This window comes from Perca fluviatilis, chromosome 17, assembly GCF_010015445.1.
Source record: "Perca fluviatilis chromosome 17, GENO_Pfluv_1.0, whole genome shotgun sequence".
Classification (NCBI taxonomy): Eukaryota; Metazoa; Chordata; class Actinopteri; order Perciformes; family Percidae; genus Perca; species Perca fluviatilis.
In genome coordinates this window covers 8,461,884-8,486,498 of record NC_053128.1, presented here as the reverse complement: position 1 = coordinate 8,486,498, position 24,615 = coordinate 8,461,884, and the positions used below count along the sequence as shown (strand labels likewise).

At 41.1% G+C, this 24,615-nt stretch overlaps 1 protein-coding gene across 8 annotated transcripts in view; it reads right to left on the bottom strand.

Annotated features, from left to right (window-relative positions):
* Positions 1-24,615, bottom strand: part of tjp2a (tight junction protein 2a (zona occludens 2)) — a 44,842-nt gene that overhangs the window by 4,315 nt on the left and 15,912 nt on the right. For 4 of the 8 annotated variants that reach the window (XM_039778953.1, XM_039778955.1, XM_039778947.1 and 1 more), the window contains exons 3-21: positions 18,086-18,139; positions 14,207-14,331; positions 10,963-11,065; positions 10,041-10,776; positions 9,733-9,836; positions 9,258-9,411; positions 8,034-8,145; positions 7,427-7,557; positions 7,235-7,319; positions 6,352-6,502; positions 5,789-5,897; positions 5,073-5,292; positions 3,007-3,194; positions 2,797-2,892; positions 2,541-2,620; positions 2,249-2,459; positions 1,437-1,537; positions 1,073-1,297; positions 731-835 (exon numbers count right to left, since the gene is read on the bottom strand). In XM_039778953.1, coding sequence (XP_039634887.1) covers positions 731-835; positions 1,073-1,297; positions 1,437-1,537; positions 2,249-2,459; positions 2,541-2,620; positions 2,797-2,892; positions 3,007-3,194; positions 5,073-5,292; positions 5,789-5,897; positions 6,352-6,502; positions 7,235-7,319; positions 7,427-7,557; positions 8,034-8,145; positions 9,258-9,411; positions 9,733-9,836; positions 10,041-10,776; positions 10,963-11,065; positions 14,207-14,331; positions 18,086-18,139 — 3,090 coding nt within the window. Of the gene's footprint in view, positions 1-730; positions 836-1,072; positions 1,298-1,436; positions 1,538-2,248; positions 2,460-2,540; positions 2,621-2,796; positions 2,893-3,006; positions 3,195-5,072; positions 5,293-5,788; positions 5,898-6,351; positions 6,503-7,234; positions 7,320-7,426; positions 7,558-8,033; positions 8,146-9,257; positions 9,412-9,732; positions 9,837-10,040; positions 10,777-10,962; positions 11,066-14,206; positions 14,332-18,085; positions 18,140-19,362; positions 19,587-23,651; positions 23,925-24,615 lie in introns of those variants that run through there. The other 4 variants (XM_039778951.1, XM_039778950.1, XM_039778952.1 and 1 more) reach the window with 4 other exon arrangements.

Genomic DNA, 24,615 nt, shown 5'->3' with positions numbered 1-24,615 from the left:
CAAAAATATCCTCACTGGTATATGTTAAATTCTGTTCGGGTTTAAATTAGTATGATTCACTTTTTCTGTGGGTAGACTGCGGCATCTTGGGAGATTTTACAGCTGAGGTTCAGCAATGCGTCATTGTCAAAATCTTCAGCCGTAGACATTAGCAGCAGAACCTGCACAACTTACTTAAAGGAACACGCCGACTTATTGGGACTTCAGCTTCTTCCCCGTATCCCCCAGAGTGAGATAAGTCCGTACGTACCCTTCTCATCTCCGTGCGTGTTGTAACTGTCTGACGCCCCCAAGGCTAGCCTAGCTTAACCCAGATCCTGGAGGTAACCAACTCCAGCTAGCCTACTGCTCCCAATAAGGGACAAAATAACACCAACATTGTATAGTCACAGCGTGTACAAATAACAAGGTCACATGAGGTCTTCTAACCGTATACATATTGGGAACTATATTCTCAGAGAGGCGAAGCACTGCTACTGCTGCTACTTGGGTGGAGTGATTTGCGCAACACCTGAAAAGCACCGTTGTAACTCTCTGCTCCTCACCACGGGGCTGCGTTGTGTATGGACTTATCTAACTCGGGGAGATACGGTGAATAAGCTAAAGTCCCAGTAAGTCGGTGTGTTCCTTTAAGGCTTACTTTTTACTCGATGGACCTTCCCGGTGGAAGTGTAGATCGAGTGATGTAGAGTTGTTTTTGTTTGGTTTTTTTTGGGGGGGGGAATCTCACCTTCGGAGGTTCGGGGGTAAAAGGAGGAGGAGGGCTGGGCTCTCTGTTCAGCACCTCTCTGCTCCCTGCCCTCCTCATACGAGCCCGGGGTTCAGGGTGAGGCTTCTAAACAGACACACACACACACAGACACACACACACACACAGACACAAACACACACACAGACACAAAAACACACACAGACACAAAAACACACACAGACACAAAAACACACACACACACACACAGTGGGTTGTCAGGGAAAGATTATGGAAACAATGGTGAGAATTCCAAGGGTGCCCCTCCTACAGCATACACCGCGCGGTATTTCATACAGCATCAGCACGTATCAGCGTTCCCACCTCCTCTGGCAGCACGGGCTCCGATGATCGACTGATGGCCGACACCGGCTGGGGCTCGTCCAGTGTCTCGTCCAGCTCGTTGTCCGTGTAAGCCCCGCCCTCGTCCGCTGTGTCCTCGTAGTCGCTGGCTAGGCGGCTGTCCATGCTCAGGTAGTCTGCGCTCATTGCCGACAGGTAGGACATGCGGTCGTCCTGGAGATCCAGGTCCTCGTCTGAACCGTCCAACTGAGGAGGAGGAGAAGTGACAATACCAACTCAATACCGCGTGTATTCTAACTCGCACAACTCAGTCAAATTACTACCGTCTTATTCTCAGAGCCCCTTGCTGCAGCAGGGTGTCATTCACACAGATGGCGAGACTCACCTTGCCCTCACACACCCACACAGCTCTGTCCTGCTGCTCCTGAATGGAATCTTTCACGCTGCCGTACCATGCGTCATTGGCCGAGTTCAGATCGATAGTCGCTGAACGAGCACACAAAAACAACGACGACACCAGTTAGGCCAAGAATCTCCAACAACGTGTCAGGTAATCTGTGGGATTCTTAATGAGTCACCGCACTACTTCACTTTAAGTTGAAGCTGGTGAAACAAGTCTTTAAATCCTGAAAACAGCTAAATCTATTAGAGCTGCAAAGATTAATCGATTAGTTGTCAACTTTTAAATTAAAATCGCCAACTATTTTGATAATCGATTTGAGTCATTTTTGAAGACAAAAGTTAAAAATTCTTTTATTCCAGCCTGTTAAATGTGAATATTTTCTAGTTTCTTCTCTCCTCTGTGACAGTAAACTGAATATCTTTAGTCGTGGACAAAACAAGACATTTGAGGACGTCATCGTGGGCTTTTGGGAAACACTGATCCACATTATCCACCATATTCACATTTTATAGACCAAACAACTAATCGATTAATCGAGAAAATAATCAACAGATTAATCGACTACGAAAATAATCGTTAGTTGCAGCCCTAAAATCTATACAGAAGAAAAGGAAAGGTGCGACAGCTAAAGTATCCTTCCAGCCCCGTTTATCTATTGTAATGAATTTTTGCACTTTAAAATGCCTGATTTGAGTAGCTATTTCTACTATTAACCTTGATTTAGTCAGGTACAGCACCTTTTAACTTTTATAGATTTATTACATTTGTCACTATTGATGTGAAGTAAGACCTACCAGTGAACAGGTGTGAGCAGGCCTTCCTCAGCTTGACGGCCTGCTCATACAGTTTGCGTGCGCTGCGGGTCGATCCGGGTACGAGGCGGCTCCTCATGGTCTTGACGCCTTGCTTGCTGTCTGGGTTCAGGAAGAGGACGATGGGATACCACTGGGTGTAGTTCAGGGTGTCCACAGCTTTGGGAGTCACATCAAGCAGAGCATGGCGGTCCTGAGGAAACAGGGAGGTGGTTGAATGTTCGTTGATCTAACAGCATTTTCATTAAACTAATCTTTTCCTAGTATACCATACCTGTTCAATGATTTGTCTGATGGTGTTCAGTCTCACCACTCCGGAGGATTTCTCACTTCCTGCATCCTTGGGCTCCGTTTCTGAGAGAGAAAGAAAAAATTTAAAAAAAATTCACAATACAGAATGACGTTCTTGTTCTTGTGCGATAATCTTTCATCCTAAAATACTTTTAACATGACCTATGTAAATTCTATGTTATACAACACAGCACAACAAAGTGAGCTACAGTACAATTTAAAATAAGGTAAGCACTTACTGGCGACTACAAACTCGCTCGGCATGTCATTGGCCAGTTTTTCATTCACAGCATCGGAAATGGGCCCAAATATAACCACTGGTCTCCTGAAACCAGCTAAACAAAACAAACAGGATACAATTCAGTCACAAGTAAACAGGAAAAACTAAAATAACTAAATATACTTAGTGAGAAACTGCAGAGTGACCAGAAGACAACTTCTTCGGGTACCTTCGCGCAAGACCACTCTCTCGTATGCAGGGAATTTTGTGGTAACTGGAGCTGCGCTCAGGTCCTCTCGGCTCTTGCGCAAGTCTTTCTTCTTCGCCGCCCTTTGACCTCTCAGCCTCCAGAAGTCTCCTCTGTCGTTGCCTGACGCTACCCGAGCAGCATTCTGGACATTGGACATTTGTTCTGCTCTGTGAGGCAAAATAAAAAAGGAGCTTTAGTCAGCTTCATGTCTATAACCAATTATATATTTGTTTTAAACAGTTCTCCACACTACATTGTTTGTTTTGGCTCTGGATGAAGCAGAGATAAGTTCAAAAAGACAATGTTGTGCACATCCATGTAGTTGCTGGTGCAGGACAAAAAAGTGAATGTTCAAAGAAGGTAAAGTCCGCAAAACAGCTTAATCCTCCAGACAAAATGTTTTAATAGTGCAAATAAGGCACACAACGTTTCGGCCCACAATTTGGCCTTCCTCAGGTGTATTTGATTGCAGTGACTGGAGACGCACCGATTACAACTTTCTAGGCCGATTCAGATTTTCTTTGAGTTAGGCCACCAGATACCGATTTTGGCCGATTCAGATTTCATTTTTTCTAACCACTTTACAGCACACACAAATATTTATTTTCTATCTTTTCTTTAATGTAAACATTTTACATAGAAAATCTTTTGAATAGATAATCGATCACTATAAAATAGAACTATATAAATTACTCCTGGTGGGGGAAATTCACACACATCTAAAGTAGAATGTTAGAACCATTTCCTTCTTTTCACATCCAATATCCAACTTAATATAAGAAATATAGCCTTGCAGTATAAAGATATTTCTCAAAATACACACGAAGGCCTGTTTGAACGTCAACAGTAACGTTACCTGAAAACATAAACGTCACCACTCATTTTACACACAGTTTAGCAACAAACTAAACGCTGGGGGAAGATTACTACGTTTTTAATGTTTTGAGCGGTATGCACCCCCACTAACCTGGAAAGCGTTTTAAACAGTAACGTTAATACAGCGTCTCTTTTTTTTTTTTTTTAATACAGCGTCTCTCTCCACAGCGTTCGCTAACGTTAGCTTCTTGTCTCATCTGGGGTCTGATAAACAGTAAATTCATCAAAGTCAGTGTGCCCAACGCTATTTTCCAATAAACTGTAGCGGTCATATTTCACGGGACCCGTGGTTTTCATGTTCCACTTATTCAGCCTCAGAGGGGAGAGAGAGAGAGAGCAGCTGAGATCAGTAGAGCAGATGGATCTGCAGAGCTGTGTATAATTATGACTTTATAACATTTCATAAACAGCTGATTGAGCGGTGGTGCGCTGATGTTGCGCGATGTTAATCATGCGGCGCCCGAGTGCATTTGACCGGCATAAAAATCGGCATATGTCAGACTGACCTGCCGGTCGCCAGTCATGGCCAAGCACGTGAAAATCGGCCAATTACGGTCACAAGCCGGTCAATCGGTGCATCCAACAGTGACCCATGACCCTTTATCGGTTTTCATCACATCACATGACCTCTGATCATGTGATGTGATGAAAACAGATAAGATCCGGAGCATTAAGCTGTTGTGCGGACTTTACCTTCTCTGGATGAAGCAGAGCCTTGTGCTGCTGGACGGTAGAGCTGATAGAGGATGCAGTTAGCTGCTCCTAAGCCAGTGAATGACTGAATTGAATTTGTGCTAGCATGACCAACACTAACATTACAGAAGCACACACGTCATGGCAAGTTATTTTAACAAATACTTAAAGGTCCCATGACATGGTGCTCTTTGGATGCTTTTATATAGACCTTAGTGGTCCCCTAATACTGTATCTGAAGTCTCTTTCCCAGAATTCAGCCTTGGTGCAGAATTACAGCCACTAGAGCCATTTTCTCAAAGGCCGAGCAGGATACCCAGGGTTCGGTTTACACCTATCGCCATTTCTAGCCACTGGGGGCCATAGGCAGGCTGGGGGAACTCATATTAATGTTAAAAAAAACTCATAAAGTGAAACTTTCATGCCATGGGACCTTTAATACATAACCACCACAACCACTACCCCTGCACACACACCTGCTCTTGTTGGGGATGATTCCTTTCTCCCGCAGCTGGTTGTCTTTGTCAGAGCGGATTGCGAGCCAGTTGCCCAGTTTGCCATCATAAAGTGTGTCCGTCACTTTGAAGATCTCTCCTCTGGTGAAAGGAAGGCTCTGAGGGGACTCCTTCTCATACTCAAAGTGGGTCCTGATGAAGAAAGAGTCACCTCTGCCAGATGCTAAAATGTCCTTGTACACTGAAACAGAAAACCAATGATACAAAACTAAAGTTAAAACCAAATAACTAAGTAAGTAAGTAATAAAGTTCATTTGTATAGCACCTTTCACAGATGAAAATCACAAAGTGCTTCACAATAAAATGTAATACAATACAAAAAATTGAAATACAAGAAAATGTAAATACAAATAAAATACATAACAAAGAACCATAAAAAAACCTTGACTAACTAAAAGCCTATCGTCAATTGCTTTTTAAAAGATTTGACATAATTCACACAACGTAGAAAGGGAGGCAAGGCATTCCACAGCCTAGGAGCCACTGCTTGGAATGATCGATCCCCTCTAGTTTTAAAATGAGTGCGGGGAACCACTAATAGCCTCTGACCTAATGACCTCAGACTACGGGTGGGAAATAAATTACTCAACCTCACCCCCTGTAAAGTGGATTTAGTGTACCACAAGGCTCAATTGGGGTTCCACTACAATTCTCTAACTACATGTAGAGTATAGTACCTTCAGGTTTGCTTTGAGCAAGAATGGTTATATCTTCTCCTTTGGGAATCTCCAGGAGGTAGAGGACAGCATCCTCACGCACCATGCCTCTGAAGTCCATGTTGTTCACCTGAAACAGACACAACATTTAAGAGATACCATAAAAGAGAGTGGTATAGTATAGAAAATACTTAAATACAACATAACCAGCTGATCAAATGGGACATTTTTTACACAAAAGAATAAGATACCTGAACACCAGCACAAGCTTAAAAAAAGGGCTGATTACTTCTCAGTTCTGCCCATCAATGTTTGGGGTGATAGTTGATTCTAATCCTGCCTTTGGTTTACATTTACAACATGGATTGTGCCTTTAATGATTTTGTTGATACATAATTTTAATTTAGCCTCTCTCTTATTATTCTTTTGTCATTATGCTATGTTTACAGTACTGTTCAATAGTTGGTGCCTACATCCTGGTCAGAGTCTAATGGGGATCCTGATGAACAAACTCTGTGTCTTTACTATTGAGTCAAAATAAGGTTTCCTCTGCCGTTTTTGTTGTTGAATAAGATAAGTCTCACCTTCATGATCTGATCTCCTGTGCGGAGACCCTCCTGCTCAGCTGCGCTGTCCTCCTGAACACCAGCAATGAAGATGCCAACATCATTTCCCCCTGCCAGTCTCATACCCACACTGTCACCTTTCTGGAAACGCACCATCACTGTGTTTGGCCTGGGTGATGAAAGCAAGATCCCATTTTACACATACATAAAGGAAAGAAAGGAAATTCTTTCATATACAATTTTCACTATGGGTCTCTGGCTTAAAGGCCGGGTCCATCTGTGTTCTTTTCATGGTTTTTCAAATGAGAACACCCACTCAGCTTTAGCCACACGTTTGGAGTCCGGTAGATTTGAAGAGAGCGAAATAACTGCTTCAGTTCCCCGGCTGAAAGGGCTGTCTGATGGTAAGGTAAAACGGTGAAAATATATATATTTTTTTTTAGGTGGTCCGTTTTTAAGTGGCTAAGATATGTTTTTGCTGGTACCTGTCCACAGCAGTACATACTGCTTTCGGACTTTCAGATCCGACCTAACGTGGCGTCCACAGCAGTACATTGCTTAGCTTCCTGTCCACTTCTCCAAAAATGGGGCCGTGCTGACTGCCATTCAAGTTACTGTACTGTTCTGAAGCAAAGTCACCATACAGAAAGCTACATCAGGTCACGTGCGGAACATTTCTTAGCTTGGGAAAACAGCATTTTGACGTTAAAACATACTTACTTCCACCAAAATATGAATGTTTGGCATAATGAACACTACTGGAAGGCTACACAATTGTATAAAACCTCAACAAAACTAAAATGAATGGACATGCCCAGATGAACCCAGAGAGAGACGAAACGGATGTGTGGTCAAAAATCTAGACGGTGACACCCTGAATAAGTATTTGTGATATACTGACCCATACACTTCCAGGTCCTCTATGCTTGGCTTTAGGGGCACCTTAGGAGGAGCATGAACCCTTGGGACTACAGTGGCTGCTAGTACTGCAGACACAGAAAAAAAACATGTTAAAATTGACAAGTTGCAGCATTTACATCTACTTAAACCTGGTTAATGATCAAAGCTTTATATAAAAGAGAAGGAGAAATACCTGGTGGCGTTTCTGGTCGGGGCTCCTCCCTCTCTGCCGACAAAGGGGGCATGTCTTCTACAGCCCTGTCTGGAATTCTGAATGGTGTTGGCATGGCGCCCATTTTTGCCAGTCTGTTGGGTGGGTCCTCTCTGGTAATTATACAAATTCAGAATAAGTCTCTTTAATAGGACATTCTGGTGAGTCAGTTCAGCTCAGGACCTTTGCTGCATGTCATCCCTCAATAACCCCTGAAACCCCCAAACCCGAGCCCCCAAAGTCAGTCGATACTATCAGGTTAAGACTAAAATGGGTGATAAAAATAAATATACAGCTAAACGTAATAGCACTTAGTTGATGCAAAAGGAAAAACATAATGATCACCACTGTAAATCTATTTAATGTGATGGCTTAGCTAAGCTCCATGAAACAAAAAAAACATAATCCAGCATATCCCGATTTTTCTGCTGTATTAATCACACAAAGATAATGAAATGACTTGAATGGGATATCTTAGTGGACTCTTTATGGCTTTCCTTTGTTAAAAACAAAACTCTAAAATCAAGCAGTTAAACTTAAGGTAAGGGAAATAATTCCTTCCTTGGCTCTAGATTTAACGACCGCTTACCTGGGCTTCTCTCTTAGCCTCTCATTGGAGGAGTGGGAGGAGAGGTCGGAGTGGTGGCCCCGCCGGTCATCCTGTGGAGAGTAGGAGCGGTACGACTCAATCTCGGAGATATCTGCAACACACATGAACAAGCAAGTTCAAAGAGGTGTCTGTGATGCCTTTGGGTTTCATATTGCCTTCACGTTCAGGTAATATAAAAAGGAGACTAAACACAAGAGTAAGTAAAAGTAAAATGTAGAATTTCTTCTTAAATTACATAACATGGCTTTTACACAATTCAAATGGCCCACAGGTCATGGAAGCAGGAAAGGGCACAAACACACACACACACACAAGGTGGCACATAAATAAAGGTCACATCACTACAAAGTGAAGTACGCCCAGTCATAATATGTACTACCCGCTCCAAGGATCTTGACGTTTAGAAACAAAGGATAGATTATTTGTACTTTAGCATGGCTTGATTGATGAAGCGTAGAAATCCATTACAAAGCAAAATTAAGTAGATGCACTTAAGGTGATTTAAACCTTGCAGAGCTGAAACTCCTCACACACACAATCAGTCCCTATTGTTCTCAGAAGTCTTTACAGAGAGGGATACTGGACGGCAAAAACCAGAGGGCTGCTGCGGTGCCAACCTTACCATAATGAAATTTTGTCATATCCACTAGCAGGATTATGATGGGGGATTAGGTCACCCTGCCTGAGGCGGGGGAGCACTTTCACACATACAGAAACACACACACACACTGAGTCCTAAAACCACAGAAAGTGGGTCACAAGTCTTCCGGCTATCTCCCCCCCCCCCCGCAAACATTTGGTCAGTGAACAATCCACTCACACCATTTTTCTAGATTGGTTCCTACCAATCACAGCACGCCGTCTGGTCATGTGACATTAAAACCAGGTATAAAAGAGTGAGTAATCATGACGGTGAAAGAATAATGAAGATAATATGGTGAATCTCTGGTTAGTGCCAGTACTGCTTGGTCAAATATTTGTACACATATAAATAATAAAACCTGATGTGTTTGTACACCTTTTATTTTATGAAGGGAAGACAAGTTTAATGGACAAATACAACAACAGCTCCAATTTTTCTACAGTTAAATATGAGGTTCATATTCGCAGTGGGTTTATATATACGATGAAGGCGGCCACTCGTTAGGGTTTGCCTTTACTCTGGATAGGACCTGCTGCTTTTCAGTTTCAAGTGTCTCTCACCATCGATTTCCGAGTCGCTGTCCGCCATTGGGGGGACTCGGATCAGCACCTGCCGTTTGTCTCTCTGCACCACCAGCTGCAGCTTCCCGCGGGACTTCTCGATCAGCTTCCCTGCGTCGCTGAGTGACAGGTTTTCTGTCACCGTACCGTTAATCTGACAGAGAGGAGAACAGGAGCCAGTCAGATGCTAATCACTGCACTAACTACAAAGAAACAATGCAACAGTATTGATATGGGGGGAGAGAGAGAGAGAGAGAGAGATTATGAGAAGTTTAAAAACAAGAAAGAAATCTTAGTTTTTGTTGTTGTTTTTTTCAAATAAAATACACAGCATCCTAAATGGCTAAACTCAGCCCCTGCACCAGAAGTTGGAGTTTAAATATTAACAAAAGAATAATGAGACATCAATCAATAATCATTATCTGACACGAAGCTTGTTCACAATCTGCACTTTGAGGAAAAACCTTGACCCTACCTTTAAAATAATGTCCCCTTCCTGCAGGTTCCCATCTCTGCTGGCGAGTCCTGTGCTGGTCATCTCTTTGATGAAGAGCTGACTGCCAAGACGAAGGCCATACTCTGGAAAAGATGGATAAAAAAAATCCTCTTTGTATAGTATCAACACATAAACAGGCTTTACATCCTACAAAAAAAAGACACCCAGACTTCCTTGAAAGAGAAGAAAAAAATAAATAAAAAATAGCTGTTTTAAAACTATATATTTTGTTGTGAAAATGGAATCAAACAGCCTAACAACAGTCACAAGATTAGTTAGTTTCACACCTTCGTTTGGCCGGTTCTTCAGCAGCAGCACATTCATGGGTTTCTCTAGTGGCTCCAGGTCCCGGGTGGGGCGGGGCAGAGGGATGGGCATGGCGACAGGTGACGGGGAGCGCTCCAGACGGTCTCTACTCCCACTCCGCTTTGGCGGCTCCTCGTACTTCCTCAGGTCACTGGGAATGGGTTCCCGTCCTCGTTCGAAGCTGCGGTCGCGGCCGCGGCCTCGTGCAGGGCTGTCACGTGTGTAGCGCAGGTCTGGGCTGTCGGTGCGGTCCAACGTTCGCTCGCTGCGGTAGCGCCGGTCGGGACTGTGGTCTCTGTCTAACGCGTGCTCGCTGCGGTACCTCCTGTCCGGGCTGTAGTCGCGCACGGGCATGTGGTCCCCCTTGTAGGGGCGATCCGGGCTGCGTTCTCGGTCCAAAGTGCGACCTCTGCTGCCATCTCTCTTGTACTGCCGGTCCGGGCTCAGGTCTCTCTCTGTGCCTCTACCACGTTCCCGCCGGTCATAGTCCCTGTCGTAGTCACGCTCACGTGTTTGGTAGCCAGAATCCATGTAGCCTCCCCCGCCTCGCTCCCTCTCCAGGCTGTGGTCCCGCCCACCTCCACTCCGGCTGCTGTACATACTACGGCGGTCCTGCTCGTAGTAATCGTCATTGTAGTCGTTGTTGAAGACTCGGTCATCAGGTGACGGGGGACGGTTCAATAGATTGACTGGAACCTTCCTGGGCCTCTTGACTGTCTGTTGATCAAAAGAAAAAAAAGGTCAGGTCAGAGGTCACAACAAACATTTCAATACATTTCTTTTCTTAGCTGGAAAAAAGAGAGAGGAAATACAAGGAGAGAGGCAGGATCAATGAATATGAAGTTTCAAACCCCCAACATGCATCAGGTCAGGTTCAAATAACAAAGCAAAAGTTGTACTTACAATCTTTGCTACTTTGCCACACTTCCTGAGGGTCTGGACAGCGAAGGAGTGGATGGCCCCGTCCATGGGGATGGCGTTCACCTGCACCACTCGGTCATTCTCACTACACAAACAAACACACATTGGTATGAGCAAAACATGCTAAATTTAAAAACTGGCATTCTCAGGTAGGTACTCTCAGGTTGCTAAATGTGAATGTTTATTGCAAAAATAAAGACATAACTTTTATAAATACATTTAATATTTTGTTTGAACATAAAGTGACAGGTGGAACACTAATGGCTGTGTCGCTGTTCAGATAGTTTCCAATAAGGAATATAATGCGATGCAAGTAAGGAAATAAATCCTTTAAGCCATAAAAACAATAATCAAAGTGCTGTGTGTGTGTGTGTGTGTCTGTGTGTGTGTGTATATATATATATATATATATATATATATATATATATATATATATATATATATATATATATATATATATATATATATAAGTGAACTAATCCCTGTCAGCTGTTGCATTGATTAAATGAGCCATGGGTTTGTTTTGGACCATGGGCATATATTGGACATATAATTTCCTATTGCAGTATACCATAAAATTCTTAAGTTTTGGAAGACTATGAATAAATTGACTTTAAGGAATGTCTGTTTTTGGCAAATCCTGTGAATCAAATACCGGACAAATAAACATTGATGCAAAAAGCATTTTTCTTGCCTACCATGGTCTAATACATACAGGGATATTAAAAGGAACATATACCTCAGTATAAATGGTATAGCAAAATTTGGTTACGTAACTCCACTATTGAATGGGATGTGAATTTTACTAAATTTAATATAGCTCTGATTGTACAGTAGGCTGGGTAGACGAGCTGCGAGCTTGGGCAAGCGAAGAATATGTATGTATGTATGTATGTATGTATGTATGTATGTATGTATGTATGTATGTACAGTGCCTTGCGAAAGTATTCGGCCCCCTTGAACGTTTCGACCTTTTGCCACATTTCAGGCCTCAAACATAAAGATATAAAACTGTAATTTTTTGTGAAGAATCAACAACAAGTGGGTCCCAATTATGAAGTGGAATGAAATTCATTGGCTATTTCAAACTTTTTAAAACAAATAAAAAAGCTGAAAAAGTGGGCGGCCAAAATTATTCAGCCCCTTTTACTTTCAGTGCAGCAAACTCTCTCCAGAAGTTCAGTGAGGATCTCTGAATGATCCGATGTTGACCTAAATGACTAATGATGATAAATAGAATCCAGCTGTGTGTAATCAAGTCTCCTCATATAAATGCACCTGCTCTGTGATAGTCTCAGAGGTCCGTGTAAAGCGCAGAGAGCATCATGAAGAACAAGGAACACACCAGGCAGGTCCGAGATACTGTTGTGGAGAAGTTTATAGTCGGATTTGGATACAAAAAGATTTCCCAAGCTTTAAACATCCCAAGGAGCACTGTGCAAGCGATAATATTGAAATGGAAGGAGTATCAGACCACTACAAATCTACGAGACCCGGCCGTCCCTCTAAACTTTCAGCTCATACAATGAGAAGACTGATCAGAGATGCAGCCAAGAGGCCCATGATCACTCTGGATGAACTGCAGAGATCTACAGCTGAGGTGGGAGACTCTGTCCATAGGACAACAATCAGTCGTATACTGCACAAATCTGGCCTTTATGGAAGAGTGGCAAGAAGAAAGCCATTTCTTAAAGATATCCATAAAAGTGTCGGTTTTAAAGTTTGCCAACAAGCCACCTGGGAGACACACCAAACATGTGGAAGAAGGTGCTGTGGTCAGATGAAACCAAAATCGAACTTTTTGGCAACAATGCAAAACGTTATGTTTGGCGTAAAAGCAACACAGCTCATCACCCTGAACACACCATCCCCACTGTCAAACATGGTGGTGGCAGCATCATGGTTTGGGCCGGCTTTTCTTCAGCAGGGACAGGGAAGATGGTTAAAATTGATGGGAAGATGGATGGAGCCAAATACAGGACCATTCTGGAAGAAAACCTGATGGAGTCTGCAAAAGACCTGAGACTGGGACGGAGATTTGTCTTCCAACAAGACAACGATCCAAAACATAAAGCAAAATCTACAATGGAATGGTTCACAAATAAACATATCCAGGTGTTAGAATGCCCAAGTCAAAGTCCAGACCTGAATCCAATCGAGAATCTGTGGAAAGAACTGAAAACTGCTGTTCACAAACGCTCTCCATCCAACCTCACTGAGCTCGAGCTGTTTTGCAGGAGGAATGGGCAAAAATGTCAGTCTCTCGATGTGCAAAACTGATAGAGACATACCCCGCGTAACTTTACAGCTGTAATCGTAGCAAAAGGTGCGCGCGCCAAGCAAGTTTAACTTAAGGGGGCTGAATAATTTTGCACCCACTATTTCAGTTTTTATTTGTTTAAAAGGTTTGAAATATCCAATAAATTTCGTTCCACTTCATGATTGTGTCCCACTTGTTGTTGATTCTTCACAAAAAATTACAGTTTTATATCTTTATGTTTGAGGCCTGAAATGTGGCAAAAGGTCGAAAAGTTCAAGGGGGCCGAATACTTTCGCAAGGCACTGTATGTATGTATGTATGTATGTGTGAGAGTGAGTGAGTGAGTGAGTGAGTGAGTGAGTGAGTGAGTGAGTGAGAGCGCGGAACGGAGCTGTGAATGAGATAAATATAACAGTATTTTCTAATTGTTTCACAGTGGTTATTTCTAAAGCACAAATAAATAACCATCAAACACTCAATAGATGATTATGTGGAGAGAGACGCTTAGTTTCATTCTTATTTCATTCATCGCAGGTGCAGCAGTAAACAAGGAAGTAAGCCACTCGAATATCGATTTATGACCATTTAAGGATGAGGGGGAAACATTTCTCTTTGTTTAATAACATTAAAATTAAAGTTAAGCTTTGCTGACGGCTTCCCGTCTCATTATAAAAAAAGATAGAAAAATCTATGATGTCTCGGCGGCCTGTGACAATTGCTTCACGGTGTGCATCCCCATTTTCAACCAATGAAATAATTTGACCGGTCCCGGTTGTTAGAAACTGTCCGTGTGCAATTTACATTGAAAGTGACCCGCATCTAAGCCGCGTCCGGCCCACCTCTAGACCTGGGTCGTGAAGCCGAGCTGGTCAACGTGTTTAAAGCCCTCGGTGTGAAAAGATGTATGAGAGTTCTGTGTGCAGTTCAAGGATTAAATACTAAATTATGAGCAACAACGGTACGCACAACAACAAGCCATCAGCAGGTCCTCCTTGCAGGACGTCGGACACCACAATGGAGGTCTCGCCACTTTCTTCGTTCGGGTTGTCCCGCCCCCCTGACACTGCGATGCCAAAGCCCATCTTCGGATCCTGAGAACAAAAAAAAGAAACCATGTAAATCACGTGGTCTTTATTTATTCTGTGTGTGTGTGTGTGTGTGTGTGTGTGTGTGTGTGTGTTTTTGTGTGTGTGTGTGTGTGTGTGTGTGTGTGTGTGTGTGTGTGTGTGTTCCTGTAATCCCTTTGGTGTGTCAGCTCACAGTGCATTATCCTGGTTGTACGTGTTTTGTGCATGGCGATTAAAAGGACCTGCATTTTGACTCTGATTGTGATAACAATTGTGCAAACTGAAGTCATGCATGGATGACTGTGCAGCAGTTCAGCGCCTACATGCCCATCTTCCGTAGCCTTGTGCACACACTTTCCCCCCGAGGTTTAATGTTCATTTACAAACGTCTCCGTTTTTAAAGGCTTCTTTGGAAACGTGGCTTTGAATGATTCTACCTGCCACTGCTGCAGTTTGCCCAGATGAGATTAGGTCAGAGATTTGATGACCCGGTCTCTTTATCCTCTCCCTTCCATCTGTACAAAAAAAAAAATACAATTCACCACTTCCCTCTGTCTATAGCAGATGGCCGTGGAGGGAGAGGGAGGGAGAAAGTACGAGCAGAGGCAAAAATGAAGGAAGATAAAAAGACATGAACAGATTCTTTTGCTCTGATATACTAATCTTAAAAATGAATTAATTCCAGTTATGAAAATATTCGGTGAAGAATGAAATACAGTACTTAACAAGTAGTTGAATAGACTGTTGCTGCCAGATGTCTGCAAAACGTCAACTTTTCGTGATGTGAGCTTTGTCTTTAGCTTGACAACAAAGCATGTTTGACATAATCTGACTTTTGAAAAGGTTATATGAGCAGGAGAGGACAGAGTATTCTCTACCAAATAAACAGAAAAAACAGGCATGTATTTGTTCAAATAAAGTGAAAGAAGGAAAAACCCCACACTGGTACAAAAAGGGTTTTTAAAAAAGGTCAGCAAAGATTTATTTATATGATATACATTTATTTTTTTCAATGCTGCTGAATGTCACTTCAATTATTAAGATGCATAAGAATAAGCAGCGTATGTCATTTAAGTTGGATGATAGCTCTATCAGTCACATCCAGATGTGTCCACATATTGCTTTTATTATCCATTATATTTACTTTGACACAGACAGCGTAACCAAATTTTTTTTTTTTTTTTTTTTAAATCACATCGGGACTTTGCTCTGCCATTTTGAACAGTGAAATCCAAAACAGTGCCAGGAATCAAACGGTGCCTCTCAAATCTCTACTGCTTTGTTCCCATCCTCCATGTTTGTTTTTCCTTGGCATCTAGTAATCTCATACAGTACACATTTATTAAGCCCAGATCTTGAGTGGGTTACCTATTTAAACACAGTTACTGATTTACATTCAGAACAGAAAACTTATTAAACCCCAGTTCATCTTCTGTCCATTTTGTTTGCAATATGTACGCTTTATGTGATGTTTAATACTGTTTGCCTTGTGTGCTTTACATGCTTTGTGTGGGTTATGTCCAAGATGTAAATGCGTATAGCACTGTATTTTGTTGTCCTTTCTAATGTTAGTCTTGTCTGTTGTTGTAAAGTAATAATTAACATGTGTAATCTTTCCTCTTTAACATAAGAAAAGCAATTTGGGTATATTCTGTATCCTGCTATATACTTCAGTGTGTGTAGAGCTGTCTTTTTTTCTTTTTAATGTCAACCTGCAGAATAAAATTAGCCATTTGGCTAAATGGGGCACACTTACATCACAATAAAATCGAAGTATGTCCTGTAACATTGGCCAAAGAGCAGATGAATATTATGTTATATTATGATGATGGTCTTTTTCCTTAGATGCGGTGAGGGATATTCTGGGGGACACAGGCAGCAGCAGAGGAAACTTCTTTAAAAAGTCTGCTCCGTTAACAAAAGGTAGAGGAGGACAAAAAGTAGATGTACAGAGCAGAGCGTGACAGCTGGCTGTGGTGGGGTTGGGCGTCGGGGGTCACATTGCCTGCAGCAGAGGACTTTTTTTTTTTTGCACTAAATCTGCTTTTTTTGGCTTCAGTGAACCGCAGCAGGAGACAATGAGCTCATCATGATGATTACCTAAGCTCAACTAGTTTGGTCTGCTCACACAGTCGTACACGTGTTTAACAATACCAACAGTGTAGAACCTGGTTCACTTGGCTGGTGGCGAGATGTGGCACAGCCACATTTAAGAAAGTGTTAACGATTTAACAACGATGCTGTAACTAGTGGTTATTATTATTATACACTGAACTTGTTACCAAAAGTACCAAACTTAGTACCAAAAGCTGACATTGAATGTCTGGTCAGATTTGTAATCTTGTTTACCTATTTTTTCAAACAGTTTTTTCATAATTTTGACAATTTAGTCTGTATTGTATTTGGGCAAAGCTCTTGTAAAGCTGCTTATGTTCAGATATCATTTAACAGTTGAGAACTACATCAAAGTATGATATAGAAAAACGCATCACTTTGGTATGGGTCCATATCAAGTGATACACAGTCATAAACACAAGTTACCAGATTCCAAACTTTTAACTTAGGCTAGGATTTCTCACTTAGTCTGAGGTATTCATTTCAACAACATGACATTTAAAAAATAAAGTACTAAAAAAAACATTTTAAAAGCTCAAAGAAGTTGTGGGTTTACGTGATAATTGACTAAAACCAACTTTGGCAGTTTTTGCCATTGACACATTACTGCGGCCATGAGTCCAAATTCTCCTTGCAGAACCCCACACCCAAGCTCTATAAAATGTTCTGACCATTGAAGAAAAAAAAAAAAAAAAAAAAAAAAAAACATTTCACATTCTATCCATAAATTTCAACTTGGGGCTACACAACAAGCTGTAAAAACAGCATCAACATATTATCACCAAATAAAGTTGGTATGGCAAACTTGTTAGCAAAAAGAGCTTTACTTTTTGCCCATTGAGCATCACCATTCAACTCCTGTTTGTGTCCACCTGATGAATGCAAGTTCATTTTAGCTCTGTTTTGATCTCGACCAACTCTTAAGCAGCTAAATGCTCCATGTTTTATATATATATATATATATATATATATATTTTTTTTTTTTTGCCAACACTAGATATTAAGTTGCTGTGAGCTGTAAAGTTACCACTTTTAAGAAGAAGGCAGAAGATAGCGTTATCTCGGAGCTTGCCCGGGCAAAGCCTCTCTTCTCCCCCCGGCAGCTGCCTGTACCCGTCGCTGAACTCAGTGAGCGGACAGGATGACTTTCCCCGGAGGGGAGAGTGAACACGAGGAGCGCTCACTCTGCAGCTACTCCTGGGGACCGAAATGTCCCCAGGAGTTAAATATTTGACTTTCAGGGGGCAGCCCTAATACATATACACAGAGAGAGTGAGTGAGTGTGTGTGTGTGTGTGTGTGTGTGTGTGTGTGTGTGTGTGTGTGTGTGTGTGTGTGTGTGTGCGCGCACGTGCGTGTTGTATTTTGTATTGATATGGAAATAGTTGATCTTCTTGTGTTAGTTTTTCACATTATTCATTATATTTTCTTCACAACTGCATAAGTTTACTTTGGCTCTCATTCAGTTGAAAGGGGAATGTCCGTTACATCTGTAGCATGGGCACTCTATGATCTCTTAATTGTTAGTTGACTGCAATGTGTCAAAATAAGAATTGAAATGCGCTCCCAGTGAAGCACTGGGTTTAACAGCCTGTGTTTATGGATAAAATGTAAATACTTTAAATGAGATGAGGTCTGGTGTATTGTGGGGCAGATGGACTCACCCTCTGCAAGGTCACGGTGTACTGCTCCCACACGGTCTCCTCCATGACCGGGTTCTGTGGAGAGAAAGGAAAGATTACCATGGGTAGTTTCATTTCACCCGACAGATTAATAACATATTACGTGAAAACGACAAAGCCAGTTCATTGGCCTACGTATGCTGTCGTTACACAACCAGGAGCTCCCAGCGTAACAATGGCAGGCCTCTGCTGAACTGTTTACAACAAGTTTGACAAAGAAACTTCTGGCTCTTGTTCATTAAATATTGATTGATCAGTTAGCTTTCTTTAACAAGCATTTAGAAATAATTCAGCATTTAGAAGTACTTCTTCGGGTTGCATAAATTAGTTATAAGATACACATTTGCTAAACTTCAAGTCATATAACAACCAAGAAACGGACAACTCACAACAACAATTACTTTACTTTCACTAGTAAAGTTTGGGGCGTATCCGAATCACAGGAGGGATAAACGCATTATGTTTCACTTTCACGTTAACATTGCGAGACAGGGCAACTGTGCTGCATTCATGTGGTGACAGAATGATCGGAAAAAATTTATTCACGACTGGGGGAAAAAAAATCCCACTGCATAAACATTACAAGATCGGGCATGTCTTGGCGGAGGTCTGTGCTCTCTGAGTGCCCTTCTAGTTATCAATTAAAATAATCTTTTTTGATTAATTGTCAAGACTAATAAGAAATAGTAGAGCCAAACCCAATGTCTTGAAATTGGTTTTGTTGTCTGACGAGTACAAAAAGTTATTAAATCGTATAAAACAGAGAAAAACAAAGACAACCACATCTTTGCATTTGAGAAGCTGAAACCTGTATTTTCCCCACCCATTTTTTAAACTCAACATAATTAATCGTCATCATTAGTTTCCTGTTAAGTGACTAATCAATAATCCAATTAGTCCATCCATCAGTCCTTATGAAGCACAAACTAACTTTTGTCAAAAGTATTCCATCATTTAAAGCCAAATGAAAGTTGATTTCCAAAAATCACAGATCACATCTCAATTTCTCGACGAAAATGAACCATAATAAATGCCATAATTTATTTTGATCCCAAATCATCATTTTAGAACAGCTGACGACAATTTCTGCAATTCTGGATCCCTCATTTCAGGACAAAACTCGACTGAACTCAACTTAACCCACTACAGAAGCACTTTCCATTTAAAAACAAACAACCACTACCATTACAGAACCAGCCTGACCGAGCCACTTGACCTGGCCACAGAGCTGATCAAATCTGTAGCAGAATCACACTTACGAGTCCCTGAAGGATACGTATAGTCTTGACCGCGTGGGCCCATTTCCTGTGCAGGCTGAGCACGGTCTTCATCGTTGGCGCTCTCCGTCTCTTCCTAGCTGCTTCTCTCCCTGTTCACCGCCAGCGGTGCTCTGGCAGACTGATGTGCGCCACAGCCGACTCCATGGTCACAGCTGCACAACCACCAGCAGCTCTCTTCTTGCATTTGCCCGCCTGCCTGCCTTTGACGTAATAGGGATTCTGCTGGCCTACATTCAGCCCAAATCCCATCGTCTGCAGACAGTGTAAACGTACAGACACACCGACTTCTGCACAGGCACGCTGTGATTAAATGCCTGAGTATTCATCCACAAACACAGCAGCAAATCACACCACACATTTTTGGGTTTGAGGTCTGCTCAGATCCTGAGATATATCAGACACTCTTCAAAGTTTTAGAGATGACTCACACATCAGCAAAGACAAACGAACGCTAAAAACGTGCGCAGAGTGCAAATCTGATTTGGTGGCAGCACAATGGCTGGGATTTTAGATTGTTGGGAGGATTTTTGTAACTAAGATGGAAAGTGAAATCCGTGTGCCGCTGACATCTCAGGCCCAGGTTTAGTGAAGCGGGGGCATGACTGGGGCTGGCAGCTCACCCATCATAACCCACTTTTTTTTATCTTCTGGCCAACGAGGGGAATCCAGATAGGACTGTGTGAATGAAAACAGGACAAGGCCACACATACACTTCAGAGAAAAGAACACACTGAGGATCTTTGTTTTGGCACTGGCATTTGAAATGTACATCTAAAAATTCTACTTAAACTTAAAGCTGTAATCTCGAAGACTTTCATTGAAATAAATGTCTGTTAAGCCACTATCTATCACTGAAGGAGACAACACAATGGTGATTGAGCCCACTGATTAAATTAGTATAAAAGTAGACCATAGAAATTGAATGATGTTCATTTGATTTCTATGCTCTAAACTGCTCAACTCTCAACACAAGGTATACAGTATGTTTGAAAATTTATGAAATGACAATATTTTAAGATGAGATCAGATGACATGTAAAGATAAACATTTTACTTGCATTGCAAGTAAGATCTCTGAAAACATATTTTGTAGAGTATTTTGTTTTTATGCTCAACCAGGGTGAAAAATGTGTTGTATCAATAAAGAGAAGTATTAAGAATGACTGCTTCTTCGTTTTTGTTTGACATCCCTTTGCACCAGAAAGGTCAAAACACTGCAGCAGAAGAGAGAACCATAATGTGTGGACAGAGGAAACATTAATTCACGAAAGTCAGATAAAATGACTTGGGTTTTAATCAGACCGTCTTCTTGTACTATGTGATTTGACTGTGGCGGCTGCTCGCAGGCAGGCCTGCTGGATAAGTCGTAGCCTCCTGAGCGTTGGCCATTACATAACTAGAGACAAACACATTCTCAGGGAGGGAGGATGAAATACTGGGTCATCCTTGCAGGCCGTGACTTGGAAAACTAATTGTTTAGAGGAGGAGTGAACACTGTTTAAAAAACAAAAAAAAAATAAAAATGTGCGGGTAGATTTTAGTCAAAGAAAATGCCTTTAAATAAAGTCTCTTTGGGTGACATTAAAATTCAAACATCATGCAAAATCACAGTTATTTGTTCTGCTCGTTGTGCTAGTGGTTCTCACGGGTGATAAACGGATACATTTGGGGGATTTTGAGATTTGTTACGGAGTAAGAATGTCTACATTCCCACACTTTTATGACACACACACACACACACACACACACACACATAAATTATTGTATATATAAAAAATGGCATATTTTCCCTCTGGGCTCACCAAAACGGACATGAAAGCATATTAACCATTCACTGACTGCACGTGATCGCTAGTAAACATATTACACTTGCTCTGCTAGTCTATCGTTCAGGACAAGAGCCTGTAGCCTGGTGGTGGGGGAGGCAGGACAGCTTCCCCAAATTGTCTGCCCTTTCAAACTCATACCTGGGTGTGTACAGACCTCTTGGACACCACCTGAGAGAGTTTTCTCCTGTGCAGGACATGCCATAAGTCAGGATAGGTGTAGTGTCTTGCCAGAGAAGGCAAATATAGTCATTTTTCTGCAAAAGAACGGCTAAAGTTTGAAGCTGGTTGGCATACCAACTCAAAATTTAATTTGTTGTTACTTGTTAATAGTGTAACTGTTATTTGTTAAATTATTGTATGTATTGTATGTGTTAGGTGACTTAGGTTTAGTTATTATATATTTAAGTACTTTAAAACATTAATATATTGTTCAATTTAAATCATTTTCAATTTAAAAAAAAAACTCCATAAAAAAAGCCTTTTATGTCATTTTTCAAGAATCGGTTTAGGAATCGGAATGGTTTTAGAAGTACCGGTTCGGCATCGGAATCGTAAAAATCCAAACAGTACCCGACCCTAATTATTTGTTCATTTCATGTTTAACTGGGAATCCAAAAATCAGAAAAAAGAAAAGGTGATTTGTTATTCAATTATTTATACTTTCAAATTGTATGCTTCAGTCAAAAGTAGGAAATGAAAAAATGGGCCACGGGCCGAATTTGATTTTGATATATTTGTATATGTGTCTGATTTGTGTAACCAGGACGTTGCTTACTTATTTGTGTCTTGCACTTGATAAACTTACAGCAAATACACTGGGGCAATTGCTGTACCTGATTTAATGTAATGAATATGAGCTAACACACACACACACACACACACACACACACACACACACACACACACACACACACACAAATTATTGTATATATAAAAAATGGCATATTTTCCCTCTGGGCTCACCAAAACGGACATGAAAGCATATTAACCATTCACTGACTGCACGTGATCGCTTTAACTTTGTTGGAAAATAAATAAAAACTAGGCTCAATGTGGAGCACACAGCGGTGCTATCAGCCTTAGCGGCATGTGCATGCCCAGTGTACGTGAATAGCCAGTGATATGTATTTTCAGGAATGTTAGAATGGACAGACATTACTTCTGAAATGGTGCTAAAATAATCATAAGGGCAGAAGAAACCGTAGTAGTGTGGATGTAGCCTTCCAACTCATCGTTTAGTCTACAAAATGTAAATAAAAAAATAAATAAAAAAACGGTTCCAAAGTGAGGTCTACAATTGTCCTGTTTTGCCAAAACCACAACAATATTCTGTTTACAATAATAGTCAAGCACCAAATTATCACATAGAGATGCTGGAACCAGAAAATAAGACATTTCTGCTCAGGTTTCAAGTAGAGCTGTAAAATGATACTAGCTTCAGTAGCAATGCCAAGGCAGCTGGATACAAACTGGATGAAGAAAAACTTACATGTTTTGTGTACTGCACTGTACAGAAAACCTTTGAATAGTTTTGAAATTGTACTGTATAAGACGCTGAATTCAAAATAAAGTATACGTTCAAATTAAAAGCCAACTTGGAAACCGCCATAGTATGTAGGCTACAATAAAGAAAAGATGACTCGCTTTCTGTGTTCCCCCTAATATTCTTTTCAATCTGTCAACCTCAGTACTCCGAGGGAGAATGTCAGTTTTAAGCTGTGCAACTAAAGACTGTGGATATAACTGATGTAACATAAAGTCCATACTTTTGTTTAGCAACTATTTGCTAGAAATCAGTTTGTAACTTTTTATTCTTTACTGCATTGTCTTTTCATCTCAAACTACCCAGGCAGTCTGAAAGTTCACATGTTTGTGTGTGCTGCTGATAACAGAGAAGTTGAACAAGTCTGCCCCCTACTGGGGACAGAGTCGCGTTACACTGTGAGGCATTATAAAGAACATTTAGTAACTAGTAACGTTACACAATCATTTACGGACCCTACCACCTTTAACTCTTGCTACTTCAAAAAGATGAGAGTTAAAAACAAAAAAAAGGAGGAAACAGGTTATTTTGAACACCAAAGGCCAGACAAGTAAAGTTAACGTTACCGTTAAGCGCACTGTAAATGGGACAAAGCGATAAATTACGGGAGAAGTCAATATATCAATAACAATTATCTATAGGGTCAAAACAAAGTCTAAGCTGGATTTATTAACTTTTAAAGTGTGTTTTACCAACTAAACTAACCTTCTAGCTGACATTTAGCTTAACATCAGAGCAGGTGCAACAGGATGCAACAGGGATTCATGGAAACTCCCGAAAAACGAATTCTACCTTAAAAACATACATACCAAACACTGTAACCGGAGTATATCAGTGCTATTATCGATCAACTTTTGTGTTTATGAATACTTTGAATTTCGAAATGGAAGTACTTACGGTGAAATATTGAGTTGCGTATCTGCTCAGAGTGAGCAGCCCCCCTTGTTTTACTCGCATCACGCACTTTGAACTGCCCGGGACTTTAGAGTAAAACAAAACTAGTTAGACGTTTCCGGTCGGATGGAGGCCAACGTTTAGAAAAAACTAAGTTTCGAAGTGTAAAAAGTGTAAAAGTTGCGCCTACTTTACTTTAATTATCGCACTTTACCTTCCAAAAACATCAAGATTAGACAATCAGAGCAAAAATTAGCTCCGACGACTCCTAGCTTGGTTAAGATCATACCAAATGAGAGTGAGGATGAGGGGTGTTACGTTTAAAAGTACCTGTGATAGATAACCGTAAACTAAAACAACGTGTGATAACATCAACCTCGTTTGAAATACAAGAAAAGAAAGAAAAATCTTTAATTTGGTTATCAGTAATAACGAACAAATGAACACAGTATTGATACATGTGTAGAGTTGGCTTGCACCTGTAATACCGCTGACATGGATCCGTCCTAAATTCCCATTGATTTTTAGGGAGCCTGCTGTGAGGTTCCCAGACAGACAGACCGCACAAAAACAGATTTAATATAGCTTACCGTAGAACATAATTCAGACAAAGAAGTCCCATTTAAAAACGCATCTGAGCAGATAGAAGGAATTCATTTGTGTGAAATATATTTTGGATAGCCCATATTTACAGCAACTGCCTTCCAAAGGCAAAAACAATGTTAGTTTAGTGTGTATAAAATAGTCAAAGCTCTCAAGACTAAATAAAGCAACACAAAAAGAGATTACACCTATACTTTTTACTCCTAAGCAAATTCACCACCAATTCTTTTGGCAGGGCAAATTACATACAGTTTATTATTTATCGTTTTCTCTTAATTCCCCTCCTCTGCAGCAATTGTTTTATAGGTTAACAAGAGGGATGCATTGCAGTTTAGAAAATACACACAGCCATAAGTATGTGGAC